The sequence below is a fragment of the Carettochelys insculpta genome, chromosome 1, assembly GCF_033958435.1.
Source record: "Carettochelys insculpta isolate YL-2023 chromosome 1, ASM3395843v1, whole genome shotgun sequence".
Lineage (NCBI taxonomy): Eukaryota > Metazoa > Chordata > Testudines > Carettochelyidae > Carettochelys > Carettochelys insculpta.
The window spans coordinates 215,276,824-215,291,412 of record NC_134137.1 but is presented as its reverse complement, the minus strand read 5'-3'; the positions used below and the strand labels follow the sequence as shown (position 1 = coordinate 215,291,412).

General features: G+C 41.2%; 1 protein-coding gene across 3 annotated transcripts in view; it reads right to left on the bottom strand.

The window, feature by feature from the left end:
- CBLB (Cbl proto-oncogene B) overlaps nt 1-9,402 on the bottom strand; it is a 233,845-nt gene extending 224,443 nt beyond the window's left edge. For 2 of the 3 annotated variants that reach the window (XM_074998995.1, XM_074999010.1), the window contains exons 1-2: nt 9,171-9,247; nt 8,143-8,322 (exon numbers count right to left, since the gene is read on the bottom strand). In XM_074998995.1, the coding sequence (XP_074855096.1) occupies nt 8,143-8,310 (168 nt within the window). In that variant the 5' untranslated portion in view covers nt 8,311-8,322; nt 9,171-9,247. Of the gene's footprint in view, nt 1-8,142; nt 8,323-9,170; nt 9,248-9,358 lie in introns of those variants that run through there. The other variant, XM_074999003.1, reaches the window with a different exon arrangement.
- Between the last annotated feature and the right edge of the window lie 5,187 nt (nt 9,403-14,589).

Here is a 14,589-nt window from a genome sequence, read left to right as displayed (position 1 = left end):
TGTAGATGCGATCTGCTCTGGTCGACAAAAGGGCCCCCTGTAGCCTCCACACAACTTTTCTGTCTAAAGTTTGCTAACAAAATGCATTGTGTGTGTAGATGCTCTGCAAATTGTCTACAAAACTCTCTAGTGTAGATGTAGCTGCAGCCTTTATATATTTTAACAGCAACTTTCCTCTTTGCAGCCTCACCCTTTCCACTTTATCTGAAGTGAAAATGGTTTTTGACATCAATTACAGGTCATGGGAAGGATTTCAGAATGACAAATAGAGGGTTATGGCATCCTTGAAGCATCTAAACTGAAAAAAAAATGCTTATTCAAACATCAGCATCAGCAAAAAATAAACACAAAGTTACAAACACTCTAAATTGATCCGCTTTTGAAAAAGCACACTGGAATTATCAACTCCTAACTCTTCTGAAGAAAACCAGATGTTTAAAATAATTAGTTCCCTTGTGGAAAAGAAAAGTTACACAAAAAGGAAAGTCATACCAGTATAAGTGGGAAAAGGGTAGTTTTTATGTATACTGGGAAAGTGAACACACTACTCCACTGTGTATGTTGCCTGCATATACAAGTTACTTATTTTGGTTGAGGATTTTCTATGGCTGGATGACCAGACAGTTAAACAAAAGGGCACACTGTGGAAAAAAAAAAAAAAAGCGATTCAGTTCCTCTTTCAGGTGCTTTAGAACGTCTTTTTTAGTCCAATACAGTCATATATAGTTAACAATAGGATTCTGTGGTCAGTTTGGTTTACCATGCTTCACTTTCTGCAGATTACATGCAGACTAATTACTAGACACCACAAAACTAGCGCTAACCCTTCAATTATATGAAAATATTTCTATAATAAAACTTAATTCCTCTCAACTTTAACAGTTTAACACAAAATAAGCGCTGAAGTTTAATTCAAATGCTTAGAGGTCTGAGCTACCACTAAGGGTGTGTAGGATTTTCTACACTTGCATATATAATGGACCAGATTTCAGTATGGAGGAAATGTGCCTGTAAAGAGCTGGTTGTGTAAACCATATGGCTCCAAGAGTCAGGATGTCCTGAGACTTACCACAAGAGTTCACATTAACAATAAGCAACAAGAAATAACAACAGCTGACGTAAAAGGCTGTCTAAAGCCACTGAGCTCTCACAGTAGATACCTTTTCTGAAAAACAAAAAACAAGCCACCCTGAGTTTCATAAATTTCATATTAGCAATAGCTCAGGGTATGAGTCAGATCATTATTGTGACTTGAATTAAGCATGTAGGTATTTAGTAAGCATTTAGTCTACCAAAGACAAAACAAACATTCAGCAAGTTGAAAAGGAAACATTTCCTTGATTGAGGCAAGTCATAAGTATATAAGATCTTTGAAGTACCCTACTCATAACAGGATATCAACATATTACATACTATGGTTATCCATGTGAAACCGAAGCACCCACTTCCACAAAAGCATGGCCTGTGTATGAACTCCATTCTACCAAAAACAGATTTCACCACAGTGATCCTTGCATCTGTTACCTCCAAGTATGACTAGTACAGTTCACTTGGAATGGAACTCTCACCCTGAAATACCAACTCCAGTTAACCTAAAAATGCAACAACTCATTGGTTCATCAACTTGGGTCACTGAACACATTGCTACAATTCTCCATGTGCATTTCATTACACTCATTACATTTCAAGAGGCAGACTGTGACAGCAACCAGTCCTAGCTCTGTGTTCTTAGCCATTATTTAGCTGTAATTTACCCCTAAATGTCTTATAAGAGCCCTATAAGCCATGGAAGTGTTGGTAATATTGCTGGACAATACTGACCTCCCGTGATTCAGCAAATTCTCTTGTTCAGCTCCAGTCCGGTCCCAAAGGTGCCAGACTAGAGAGGTTCAAGATGTAGAAGTATCAGTTTTAAAAAATGATTGTGTAAGATGTAAAACATATTTTACAGTATCTTCAGATCAGAGGGAAGAGATTTCCACTATCCCTGTTCAGCCATTTGATGTCACATAGAACACTGTGTGTTCTGTTCATTTCATGATGCTCCTTTTTAAAAAGGAGTTCAATAGTTCACAGGTTTAATGCTTTGATAAAACAGCTTTACACTGTCAAGCAAAACACAGCACCACTGACACACCAGGGTCTGATTAAATGCTGGTCGAAGACCATGTCAGAAAAAGTTACCAATGGCAACTGAAAAATAGCAGCTGATTAGGACTCTGACTAAACTCTCTCTGTTCAGCTGTACCAAATGGATATAACAATTCCACTATCAGCAACCAGTGTATTTCCAACTTTAGAATTTTAAAGGCTCCACTTGACCAGCATCTGCCACCACACCATGCACTGTCATCACAAGATACATCATTTGGCTCAGAATACCCCACACACATTGAACCTAGCTATGCAACATGACACTGCGACACTTCTGATCTCCAGAAGACCACAGCTCACACAACCCAAAGGAATGAACCCTGAAGCATGAAATGACAGATTAATTACTGGGAAAATGGAGGAGATTACAAGGTGCAGAATCACCCATCAAAGCCCACTACCCCCAAGACAGCTTTAACTATCAATGCTTTGGCACCGTATATTACAGATGGGCATATTACCAGGAGGTAGAAAAAAACAGCTGGAAAAGGCCTTCTCACCAGAACAGGAATTTTCCTACCTGACTTCCACCCAAGAGAACAACTGTTGCGCACATCCTGGCTTTGACAGCCTCCATACTCTAATGGTGCATGTTTTTAATACGGGCACAAGCTTGCAAAGGTAGTTTTACTTTAAAAGCAAAAGCGCAATATTTTGATGTGCTGTTTATTTCCCGTGTCTGCCACATGGATATTCAGAAATAGGCAAGGGGATGCTTCCCTAGTTTTTCAATCAATATTTAAACCATTGTGTAAGGGTCACTTTACATATCGAAGACTTCTGTAGTTATGATTTACTGAACTGGTTCCTTTGTGGTACTATGAAATAAGTGATTTGGAAGGCTTCAAACAATTCAGAGCATTATGAATAACAACAAATGTATACATTAGGTTTCCACACTCAGTAACTGAACTCAGTATAGATATTGAATGTTAGAGAAAATAACTGGATCTTGGTGTAGCCTCATCTTACAAAAAGGAATCACTTCTAGAACCTTTCAGTAACGCAGTTTTGCATAATCATAAAGTGAACTGTGCAAGCTTTAGGTAGACTCTGCACAGTGCTCTCAGTCTATTAAATAGTAAATTAAATTGCTCTTCTTGTTTTCCAGTATATGAATAAAAGTTATTGTGTGGACCATGATAAAGCAATAGTTTATACACGGATTTTACTTTCTACCACGCTGCTTAACAACCCTATTTCCCCCAAATACTTCAGAGTACCCTATCATGATTGAAAGTTGCAGTGCTCATACATGGCAGCACGAATACGATATTGTTTCAAAATATTTCACCATTTCACTAACCTGAAACACTTACAATGTGAACTCCCAGCTCCAAATATCCAAACTATTAAAGATGCAGTTCTACTCTCATATTTACATGGTGGGTGTTTCCCTGGCTACTCTCAAGTCAAAGGGATGCTCCTTATAGGAAAGTACTTTTGTTTCCTAGATTGTAAAATCTATTATCTTATGATTTTGCTTCTGTATCATCAGATTTTATAAGGCCCTTCAATACACTTCATGGAAAAAGTTGCATTTATTATTTTATTACCTCACATATATTAACTTAATCTGAAATCCATCCTTCTATGTAGGTGCTGCATCTTATTCTGGGGAACAATCTCATCTGTTATACCCAAGAATAACTTTATTGAGTCCAAAGATATCCAAGATGTATTCACTAGCACAAAACTATCACTGGGAGTTGTGTACAGCTTTCTGAAATATGAAAAAAGAGCATCATGCAAAGCATGGTATTACAAAAGGTAGCAAAATACACATTTACACCAATGCCCAAAAAAACATTTTATGTATCTACTGTTTGTCCATTCAAAAATAGAAGTATACACAAAAAAGTTAAATCTGTTAATTTTATAATGGTTAGATTCAGATGGACACTGCCCCCATGTACTGAATTGTTTACTTTTAATTAGAAGACTCAGCACATTATTTAAGAAAAAGATGTTCTGCATGAAGAACAAATAATTGTGTATTTTTTCACAAATAGGGCTCAGTAGTAAATATTTACCAGAAGGGTAAGTTCTTATCTATAATGTCATGCCATCACAGTTTGTCCCCTCAATTTTGACAGGGTTCTTTTAACTATCAAAGGAATGTTGTGGGTTTTTAGTGTTTTTTTAAGCTGGTACCAAATACATTTCAAGGTGAGATATTGTTTATGAAGTTGCAACCTTAATTCTGTTGTCAAAACTAAAATATAAAACCATGAAAAATAACAGTTATGTCAAACTTGACAGACCCTTAACTATAACAATTCAAAATCATGTCAAGTAGTAACTTCTGCATATGCAGATGATGTTGCTAAAGAACTTAAGTTTGTATATAAAAACTCTCTCTCCAAAAACCCTAATCCCACAATACAGTTATTTTATTTTGCATGGTTTTATCAAGATTGATTTGTAGTTTTGGAGAACCCCACAATGCTTGTAAATACAGGAACAAATGTTTTGCAACCCAAGTTACTTCATGTATGAAATTTCAATAAGCAAGAAAGAGTACGCACAGCACGATGATGAGCACAGGGAACAGAACAAGATATTTTGGAGATCGAAACCCAGTCCTGACATGGACTCTTTGTCCCATTCTGTCTTCTCTTCTCTTCCACTGTCCGTAGAGATTATAATTAAAACACAAATATTATCACTAGTAATTTAGGCCTCAAAACCACAGTCTGATCTCAGAGTGGGGACCCAGGAGATTATACAGAGTCCCACTGAATTCACTGACTGGGTGCATATATGCACAGGTTCACAACGCTGTAGGATACAGGCCTGCAGCAGTATTTAAACAAACAGTTATTTAAGAAGGTTTTTAACTATTTCTGTATAATCCCAGGTTTTAATTTAGCAAAAGGAGAAGTTTACCTTTCATTGCTTGCTGAGGAGAAAGGCTAAAAAAGGCTTATACATTTGTTATTTGCCAACACATTGGGTTTATTCAAATGCACTCTCTTTCCTACAAGTACTAAATGCTTAACTCAAGAAGACAGTTACAGCATTTGGACACCATTACATCACCTTGTCTGGTATACTTTAATGAAATTTGGAAATAAAATTTGATTACCTGCAGTTTAAAGAGGATATACTGAAGATTAAAAATTGAGGACACCTGACCAGCGAAATCAAAAGAAAACAAAATGCAACCTTTATCTATCCATAGTCCATTTTGATACACTGATGTACTAATGACAATAGAGTTATCTGTAAAAATTGAGTGACAGCAATCCATAATTCTAAACAATGAGATTAAGTTTCAAACTAGCCAAAAAAAAAATACACTGCAAGGCTTTCTGCATAGGCTGATATTCTGTTGCAAAGGGGGACATATCAAAGTGTACAATCTCTTTACCTGTTCAAAGATGTCACCTTTTCAAGATGAAAAGATCTCAATACTGAAAAGTAGTGCCTGCCTGGAGGGCGGGGGTGGAAAAAACAAAACTGTACAGCTCTATCTCCAGATCTGAAGAAGTGGGTCTGCCCCACAAAAGCTCATCACTTAATAAATTATTTTGTTAGTCTTTAAGGTGCTGCAGGACTTTTCTTTTGTTAGGATACAGAGTAACATGGCTACCTCTCTGCCTGAAAAAAAGACAATCAAAGTCAGATCTGGAAGTAACAGAAACAATCTCCCCCCAGTCTTTGGAATATCATCCGTGTACATCATGGTTGCCCTTCAGAATTAACTTCAGGGCCACGGTTCTCAAACCTCTGTACTGGTCACCCCTCTCAAACAGCATTCCTCTGGGTGTGAGCCCCAATAAATAAAACACTTTTTGTTTTCCCCATTAACGCCACTATGAATTCTTACTGCTCCCCCCTCCCCCGCCCACAGTAATAGCTTCGTGACCCCCTGAGAGGTCCTGACCTCCAGTTTTAGTCCCTCTGCTTTAGGTGCTCCTCTAATAAAAGCATGTAATGTTGCTAGTGGCATAGAATGATCAGTTGTCAGAGGTGCATCAAGGTTTTTGTTTTTTTTTAAAGTTAATAAATATTTTGCATTAGTATACCACCACACAGACCTATAAATTGAAATGCCTGTATTTTAAAAAATAAGTGAAATAAATGACAAGGAGTCACTGACTTTCCAAAGTCAGAGCAAACCCTAGGACATGTCTACACTGCAATCTTAAATGACCTAAGTTAAATGAACTTATGGCCACAGCAGCACCTCCACTGACTAAAGCAGGTCAGAGAGCCTTCAGAGACCCCCACTTGCCCTTAGGAACTTCTCATTTTCCTGTTCCTAGACACAAGCAGGGAGAAGCCACCTGGAGCTTTTCACCTCCAGTAGAGAGACCAACACCTGGAGTCTGGCTGCCATGCTCCTGGCGGAGCGACAAGATCTTGGAGAGCAGAAGGGCTCACAGTAGGGATCCTGGACAGCAGTCCAAGCAGGGACCATGGGTGACAGCTTGGCCTCAAGCAGAGACAGCAGCCCAACCCAGAGCCACTGAATTGACAAGAATGACAGTCAAGAGCTGACAAAGACCACATGGTCTATGAAGATACTGTGTCATCATAACTATACCAACTTAAGTCATACACCTTGTATGTTCATGTAGGCGGACAGTTATGTAGGCAGAAACAAGGCTGTATTGTACATAGCACACTTACACTATAGCATAGCTGCTTTATGTTAATCTCACTCTACTGGAGACAGACCATTAGACTCACGTCTTTCTTGGTTCTAGGTCCGGATACTATCAGGTATTAAAACCTCAATCATCAATGATCCCAAAAGAAAGTTGCCTTGTATTATCCTCAAAATCAAGCCTACTGAGTTACCTGAACAATAAACAAATTATTTCTATCTCCTGTGCAGCACCTTTTAGCTAACCTGCACATAGTTTATAGAAAGCTGTCACATCTATCAGGTAATATTTAATAAAACGTGTGACTTTCAAAGCAACATAAAAATGCTACAAAGATCTACTAAGCACTGTTTCATGCCACAAACACCATCCCTCCCTCCCCTTCCCTGGACGCACACTAATTAACTGTAAATAAAATATATTTCCAGTTCCAAAATAAATAGTTAAGCAAAAACGTAAAAGTACTGTTTAAAAAAATCCATGAAAAAAGGGGACAAAAGATTTTAAAATAGAGGATTTCTTACTAATCTGTTTACACTATTAAGGGACAACCAGAGAGTTATTTTCTCCTCAGGCACAATTCCTACAAACAAACATGTATGTATATGATTGTTAAAAGAATGCTTTATAGGAAGGTTAGCTTAATGGAAGTTTTGTATTCAAGTGGCTTTGTTTACAGACTGACTAAACCAGACCTTCTTTGAAGCAAAGGATAGCTGATGCATAAGAGATAAATTTAGCAGTTTTCTCATAGCAACTCTAAAAGAATTATTTATTTTGATGGAGTTTGACCAACAAGAACAGCATGACTTAAGGCAAATGTGTACATCTCCCCACTCGGAGCAGATTTAAAAAAAAACAGCCAGAGGCCAACAAAATGAAAAAACAGATTTACATGATCTAAAATGCAAGTCCCTCTCTTTCTGAACAAGGACATATGTATGGCAAAGGAATAAAATCTGCAGGAAGATGCAGAGTCTCACATGGACCTAAGTAAATAACTTCCTTCCCCTACAGGGTAATAGAATACAGTAAATTCTTTCATATCCAGCAGTCCTGGGACCAGGAGACTGCAGGATATTCAAACATTCTGGATAATACCAAGGTATACCTAGCAATGCACAACAGTACAGGAAAACAAGATTAGATATTAAGAAACAAACACAAATGTATGTAGAGTATTTTATTTACCAAGAAAAGTAGTATTGTACACTACAAGGTTATGCTGCATTTACTTATATTTACTTTCACTATACTTATGGAAAACCTAACGAAAATTTTCTTATGGTTAAAATGCCAGTTATTTGAGAGTTCCGGATGATAAAATGCCAGATATGAAAGAGGTGACTGTACGTATACACACAAAACTTACCACTTTGTCCATTAGCTTCCAAGTCTTCTCCACAGTTCTGCGGTCAGCAGCTGCCTGCTTGGGGGGGCCCACAACATCCTGAATAGCATCGATGATGCCCAGAATACGCCCTTTGCGAGGGTTTCCGCCTCGGCCACCTGGGTTCCGGCCATTCAGGGAATTGGCCATCTGGGATCCAATCTTTAAAATAAAGAATTAAGAGAACTATCACAAGGTGTCCTAAAGACATACTATCATTAAAAAAAACAGTGATGTACCATCTCCTTTCCCTAGTAAGAAAAGAGCAAGAAAACGTTTGGGAAGTGGGTTAACTTTTTATTATGAAGAGCACAAACCTGCCTGGGCTGAGTTTACACTGCCAAGTGACCCTGGATGCGTTATCAATGTAAATATTAACAGGCAGAGGGTAAATTTACACTTGTGAATGGACAAGCAGAGTTGATTTCACCCCATAAACAAAACAAACAAGCCAATCACAGACACACACACACACCACCTCCACCCTCCTCAGACTCCCCCTGAAGAACTAATGGCAGGATTGAACCTAACCCTACTGAAATCACTTACGCTCCCCGCGTTTGGTTTTCCAAGGACTCCCACAAACACACAGAGGATCCTGTACACACACAGCTCAGCAGGGACACAAGCCTTCCCCAGACCGCAAAGGCATATGGACTTCCATTTGCCGCGTTTAAAAAGATTAAAAGCCAAGACGCCTTGCGGCCAGCAAACCTTGAGCACGACAGAACGATGTACAAAAACGCGTGAGAGAAACTGACCGGGGGGAAAGCGCTGGGGAGCAGGAAGGAAATTTCGGCTGTAAATCCAAGTCGGCCGAAGCTTTGTCTCCCAGGACAGCTCCCCCCAGGCTCTGCCCGCGGGTAAAGAGCCCCCAGATAAGTGTCCCCAACAAACCTCCCCCCACCTTGCGCGCCCGGCTTCAGGAGCAGCAGCCGCTCAGCCCCCGCCCGGAGAGCTCAGCTCGCTGCCCCCTCGGCAGTGGCACGTGCCCCGCGCCCCGCACGCACCGGCAGAGCAGTGGGACTCTCCCAGGCGCCGCTCGCTAGTGCCGCCGCTGCCCCCGCAGGAAAACGCGGCGAGTGAATTCAACGCGGCCCGTCCCCAGCCATCCCAGCCCCTGCCTGGGCGGGGGGGCGGTGCAGGGGAGGGGAGGGGAGGCGCGGCGCAGAACACGCCCCCACGCGCGCGCACGTACAGGCTCTAACCGCCGCTCCTCGGCCAGGGCGCCTCTTCCCTCGTAACCGGCACGCGCCCGCCCTCTGAGCCCAACATTCGCTCCCGCGCCTGCGCACTTGCGACGGAGGAGGAGCAAAGGGGGCACTTTTCCAAGGAGGGCGGGAGCTCTGGGGCTCAGAACGCTAGCCAATCGTCGGGGGCAGAAGGATTTGTTTGACGGGTAAGGCAGCAAATGGCGAGGCGGGAAGGCTGGGCCGACCGTGGTAGAGCCCTTCAGAAGGCAAGGTTCGGGAACGAGAGGCGGGGAGAATAAGCTGGCCTCCACAGCCCAATTGATGGGGGGAGGAGCCAATGAAAGGACTAGCCTGGGGTAGGCGTGGCTTCTGATGCCGCCTCTTTCCCTTTCTAAGTTATGGGTCGGGGAGAGCGGAAGCGGAGGCGGAGGCGGAGGCGGAGTGGGGTGGGGTGGGGTGGGAAGGGAAGGGAAGGGAAGAGGGGGTTGGAGGGCGGACGGGTGCATTAGCGAGGGAAAAGAGGTAGATGCGTTCGGGGCGAGAGCACGGGACGAAAGAGGAAGGGGTTGACGGGGGCAGATCTAGGTTTTCAATGAGAAGTGGGATTCAGGGCTACAGCGAGGCAGGGTCAAAGGAGCTGCCCGAGGCTGCTGTATGTACTGGGGAACGTTCTGGGGTTTTATGCAAACTGTCCCACGAAAGCTCATCACCTAATAAACTATTTTGCCAGTCTTTAAAGTGCTACTTGACTGCTTTTTTGTTTTGATAGTGTGTAGACTAGCACGGCTCCCTCTCTGTTAGTATGCAGCCGCTGCTTTTTATAACTGCCCCTCGGGGTAAAAAGGGTTTTATCGGGCTTGTTTCACTGACCTAGCGTGTATATCCAGCGTTCCGAACCCTAGGTCTCAGAAGGTCAGGTTATTTTTTAACAATAATCGGTGGCATTATTCTTAGAATGAGGGATTTTGAAGCCCTAAGTATCATATTTTCAAGTATTTCTCTACACACACGAGAGCTACAAACTTCCTGTTTTAAAGAAAAGCTGAGCGTCTCAATTATAACTTCCAGAATTTGTAAGAAAATTATCAAACATTTTGAGACTTGTGGCAAAATTGTGACAAGTAACAGTGAATAAATAAAAATGTGTTCAACATGTTCATTTGAAAATGTCTTTTACATCTATGCCCCAGTTCTCCTTGGAGCCCTCTCAAGGAAGGTTTAATGCTAGCAGTGAAAGCTTCTTATCCTCACATTAACTAAATTATATGTGTCTGAAACATGAGCTTCATGCCCTCAATGGATGCAGTACTTAGACTTACCCTGGAAATCTGAAAGCAGAATTTTTTTCCCTTAAATTGTTACTTTTAGAGTGAAATATCTCTTGCAGAGTTAAATATTTACTATTTTGTTTTTATGGAAGTCCAATTATTTTAGGATGATTTATTTCCAAGCTTTCCTTTTCTGAAAAATCAGCTTTAAAATATGTTCTTTCCTGATTCTCCCCTCCTTCAGGATTAAAAAACTCTGTGCAGTTGTTCTCATGTTAGCTATTGCTAGTGGATAAAAAGTATTATTAGAGGAAGCTCTTGAAACATTTGCATTTCGAGATTGAGGTTTCTCTCATCATCCTCTTTTCACGTTGTCATTTATCAAATACTGTAAATGCAGGTGTCCTTTCTCTTATTTAAAATGTGTCTAGTAATTGTCTTAGGGACATGTTCAACTATAAATTACTATTCATAAAATCTGAGCTTGGTGTTTATTGTTTCTTTGCATCTTTAAAATGGAAACTGGGAAACACAGTCCTAAGTGCATTAAAAGGTTTCTCTGACTGCTACCACATGCTACTCATCTATGTGGACACTAATGGTACTGCGAGGTGTGACACTCAGTTGATCAAGAGTGACTACAGGGTTCTGGGAATATGAGTGAAGGAGATTGGGGTGCAGGTGGTATTCTCTTTAATCCTTCCTGTCAAAAGTAGGGGCCCAGGCAGAGACAGGTGCATCCTGGAGGTGCATGCCTGGCTGTGAAAATGGTGTCACCAGGAGGGCTTTAGCTTCCTCAGCCATGGGATGCTATTTCAGGAAGGACTGCTAAGCAGCAATGGCATTCACCTTTCAAGGAGAGGGAAGACTTATGTGGACATAGGCTAACTTAGTGAGGAGGGCTTTAAACAAGGTTCGACAGGGACAGGGGAGCAAAGCCCATGGGTAAGTGGAGAACATGGAGACCTGGGAGATGGGTTGGGAATGGGAGGGAGCACAGGCTATAATGGCAGGGTAAAAGGAGAGTCAGGGCACAGCTGGGAGGCAAGATCAAATCGATATATTAGATGCCTATATACATATGCAAGAAGTATGGGTAATAAGCAGGAAGAACTGAAATAAATACAACTATGACATCATTGGCATCACAGAAACTTGGTGGAATAACACACATGATTAGAATGTTGGTATGGAAGGGTACGGTTTGCTCAGGAAGGATAGACAGGGAAAAAAGGGTGAAGGTGTTGCCTTATGTATTAAAAATGTATGCACTTGGACTGAGGTGGACATGGACATAGGAAAATAATGTGTTGAGAGTCTTTTGGTTAGGCTAAAAGGGGTTAAAAAAACAAGGGTGATGTCCTACTAGGAGTCTACTACAGGCCACCTACCCACATGGAAGAGGTGGATGAGGCTTTTTTTAAACTAACAAAATCACCCAGGGCCCAGGATTTGGTGGTGATCAGGACTTCAACTATCCAGATACATGTTGGGAAACTAACACAGCGGAGCAGAGACTATCCAGTAAGTTCTCCAAGACTGCATTGGAGACAACTTGTAATTTCAGAAGTTTGAAAAAGCTACCGGGGGAAGCTGTTCTAGATTTTATTTTAAAAAATAGGGAGGAACTGATTGAAAATTTTATAATAAAAGGCAGCTTGGGTGAAAGTGATCATGAAATCATAGAATTCACAATTTTAAGGAAGGGTAGGAGGGAGAACAGCAAAACAGAGACAATGGATTTCAGGAAGGCAGATTTTGGTAAACTCAGAGAGCTGGTAGGTAAGGTCCCATGGAAGGAAGCAAGACAGGGAAAAAACAATTCAGAGTTGGCAGTTTTTCAAAGGGACATTATTAAGGGTCCAAAAGCAAGCTATTCTGCTGTGTAGGAAAGGTAGAAAATATGGCAAAACACCGCCTTGGCTTAACCAGAAGATCTTGCATGATCTCAAAATAAAAAAGGAATCATATAAAAATGGAAACTAGGACAAATTACAAAGGATGTATTTAGGTAAACAACACAGGAATGCAAGGGCAAGATTAGAAAGGCAAAGGCACTAAATGAGCTTAAACTAGCTACAGGCATAAAGGGAAAGGAGAAGACATTTTATAAATAGATTATAAGCTAGAGGAAGACCAAGAACAAGGTAGGCCCATTGCTGAGTGAGGAGGGAGAAACATCATCATCATCAATAACCGTGGGCTCAGCGCCCGTTGGTGTCTGATGCCTCTCTCACTGTTTCCTTCCATCTTTCCCTGTCCAGTGCAGAGTGGCTTAGTTTCTGTAGACTAGCTCTGCACCAATCTACTACATCATCTATCCATTCTCTGTGGGTTCTGCCTCTCCTATTCAAACCATCCATTATGCTGAATACTAGGGTCTTGATTTTTCATTCGTCATTCATTCTGCAAATATGTCCATATAGTTGTAGCTTCCATTTTATAACCTTCTGCAGCAGGTTCTCTTTCAGCTGTATCTTTCTATATGATTCCTCAGTGGTGACCTTCTGCATCCATCCTATTCTCAGAATCTTTCTATAACAACTCCTTTCGAAAGCCAATATTCTTTTTTTTGAATCTTTCATTATCACCCATGTCTCACATCCATACAACATGCTGCTGAATACACACATTTTCAAGATGCCCAGCTTCATTCTTAAGCTAATTGCTTTGCTTTTCCAGGTCTTATCCATTGCCTTCAAACTTGCTCTTGCTTTCGCTATTCTAGTCACTATTTCCTTCTTACAGTCTAGATCATACGTTATGTTGCTCCCCAGATATGTGAACTTTCTTACATTTTCTAGTTCAATACCATCCACACTGATCTTCCTTCCTACTTCCTTATCTCCAAATACCATTGTGTTTGTTTTATCAATGTTCATAATCAGTCCATACCGCTTCCCTTCTTCATTTAACACCCGCACCGTTTTCATTAGCTTCTCCTCATCTTCCTCAATGATAACTATATCATCCACAAACCCCAAGTTGTTAATTCTTTTCCCGTGCACAGATATCCTGCTACCCCTTCCTTGCTGTTTTCCATCGCTCTCTCCAGATGTGCGATGAAGATACTTGGCGATGTTGGATCTCCTTGTCTCGCACCTCTACTCGTTTTAAATCAGCTTACCAACTCCGCACATGTTCTCACCGCTGCCTCCGCATTATCACTGATATCTTTCAACAACCGTATTAGTCTGCTATCCACTCCATATGACTCCAACACCGCCCAAGTCACTTTCTGATCTATACTGTCAAATGCCTTTTGAAAATCCATGAAGCAAGTGGATACGTTTTTGTTCTTTCATCGAGCTTTCTCCGCTATCAGTCTTAGTGCCAATATCTGCTGTATAGTACTTCTGCCTTTTCTGATCCCTGCTTCCTTGTCTGCTATATGTTCTTCTATCTGCGATCTTAATCTCTCAGTCAGTATCATCACCAGCACCTTGCCTAGATGACTCGTTAGGGCAATCATTCTGTAGTTCTTGCACTCCATGTACTTCCTTTTTTGGGTATTGTCACTCGCACAGATCGTCTCCATTTCTTAGGTGCCTTCCCTTCTTTCCATGCTGTATTACATAGTCGGTGTATTTCCTGAATCATGCTTTGTCCCCCATATTTGATCTTCTCTCCCGTGATCTTATCATTTCCAGGGCTCTTATTATTCAATCAGTCTCTCTGAGACACTCGGGTCCAACTGTGCTTTGTATAGATCAGTGCAATATCTCGTCCATCGCTGCACAATCTTCTCCCTGTTCATGAGCACTTCTTCGTTCTCATCTTTGATCGCCATCTGCTTTGGTTGCCATTTCCTATTTATATTCCAAATTGTCTTATACATCTCCCTGGTCTTACATTCGCCATAATACCTCTCAATATCTTCACATTGCTCCTCTAACCATTTCTCCTTATCCTTTCTGGCTGCTTTCCTTACCTCATTGCATTTCACCCTATATTGCTGTTCTGCCATC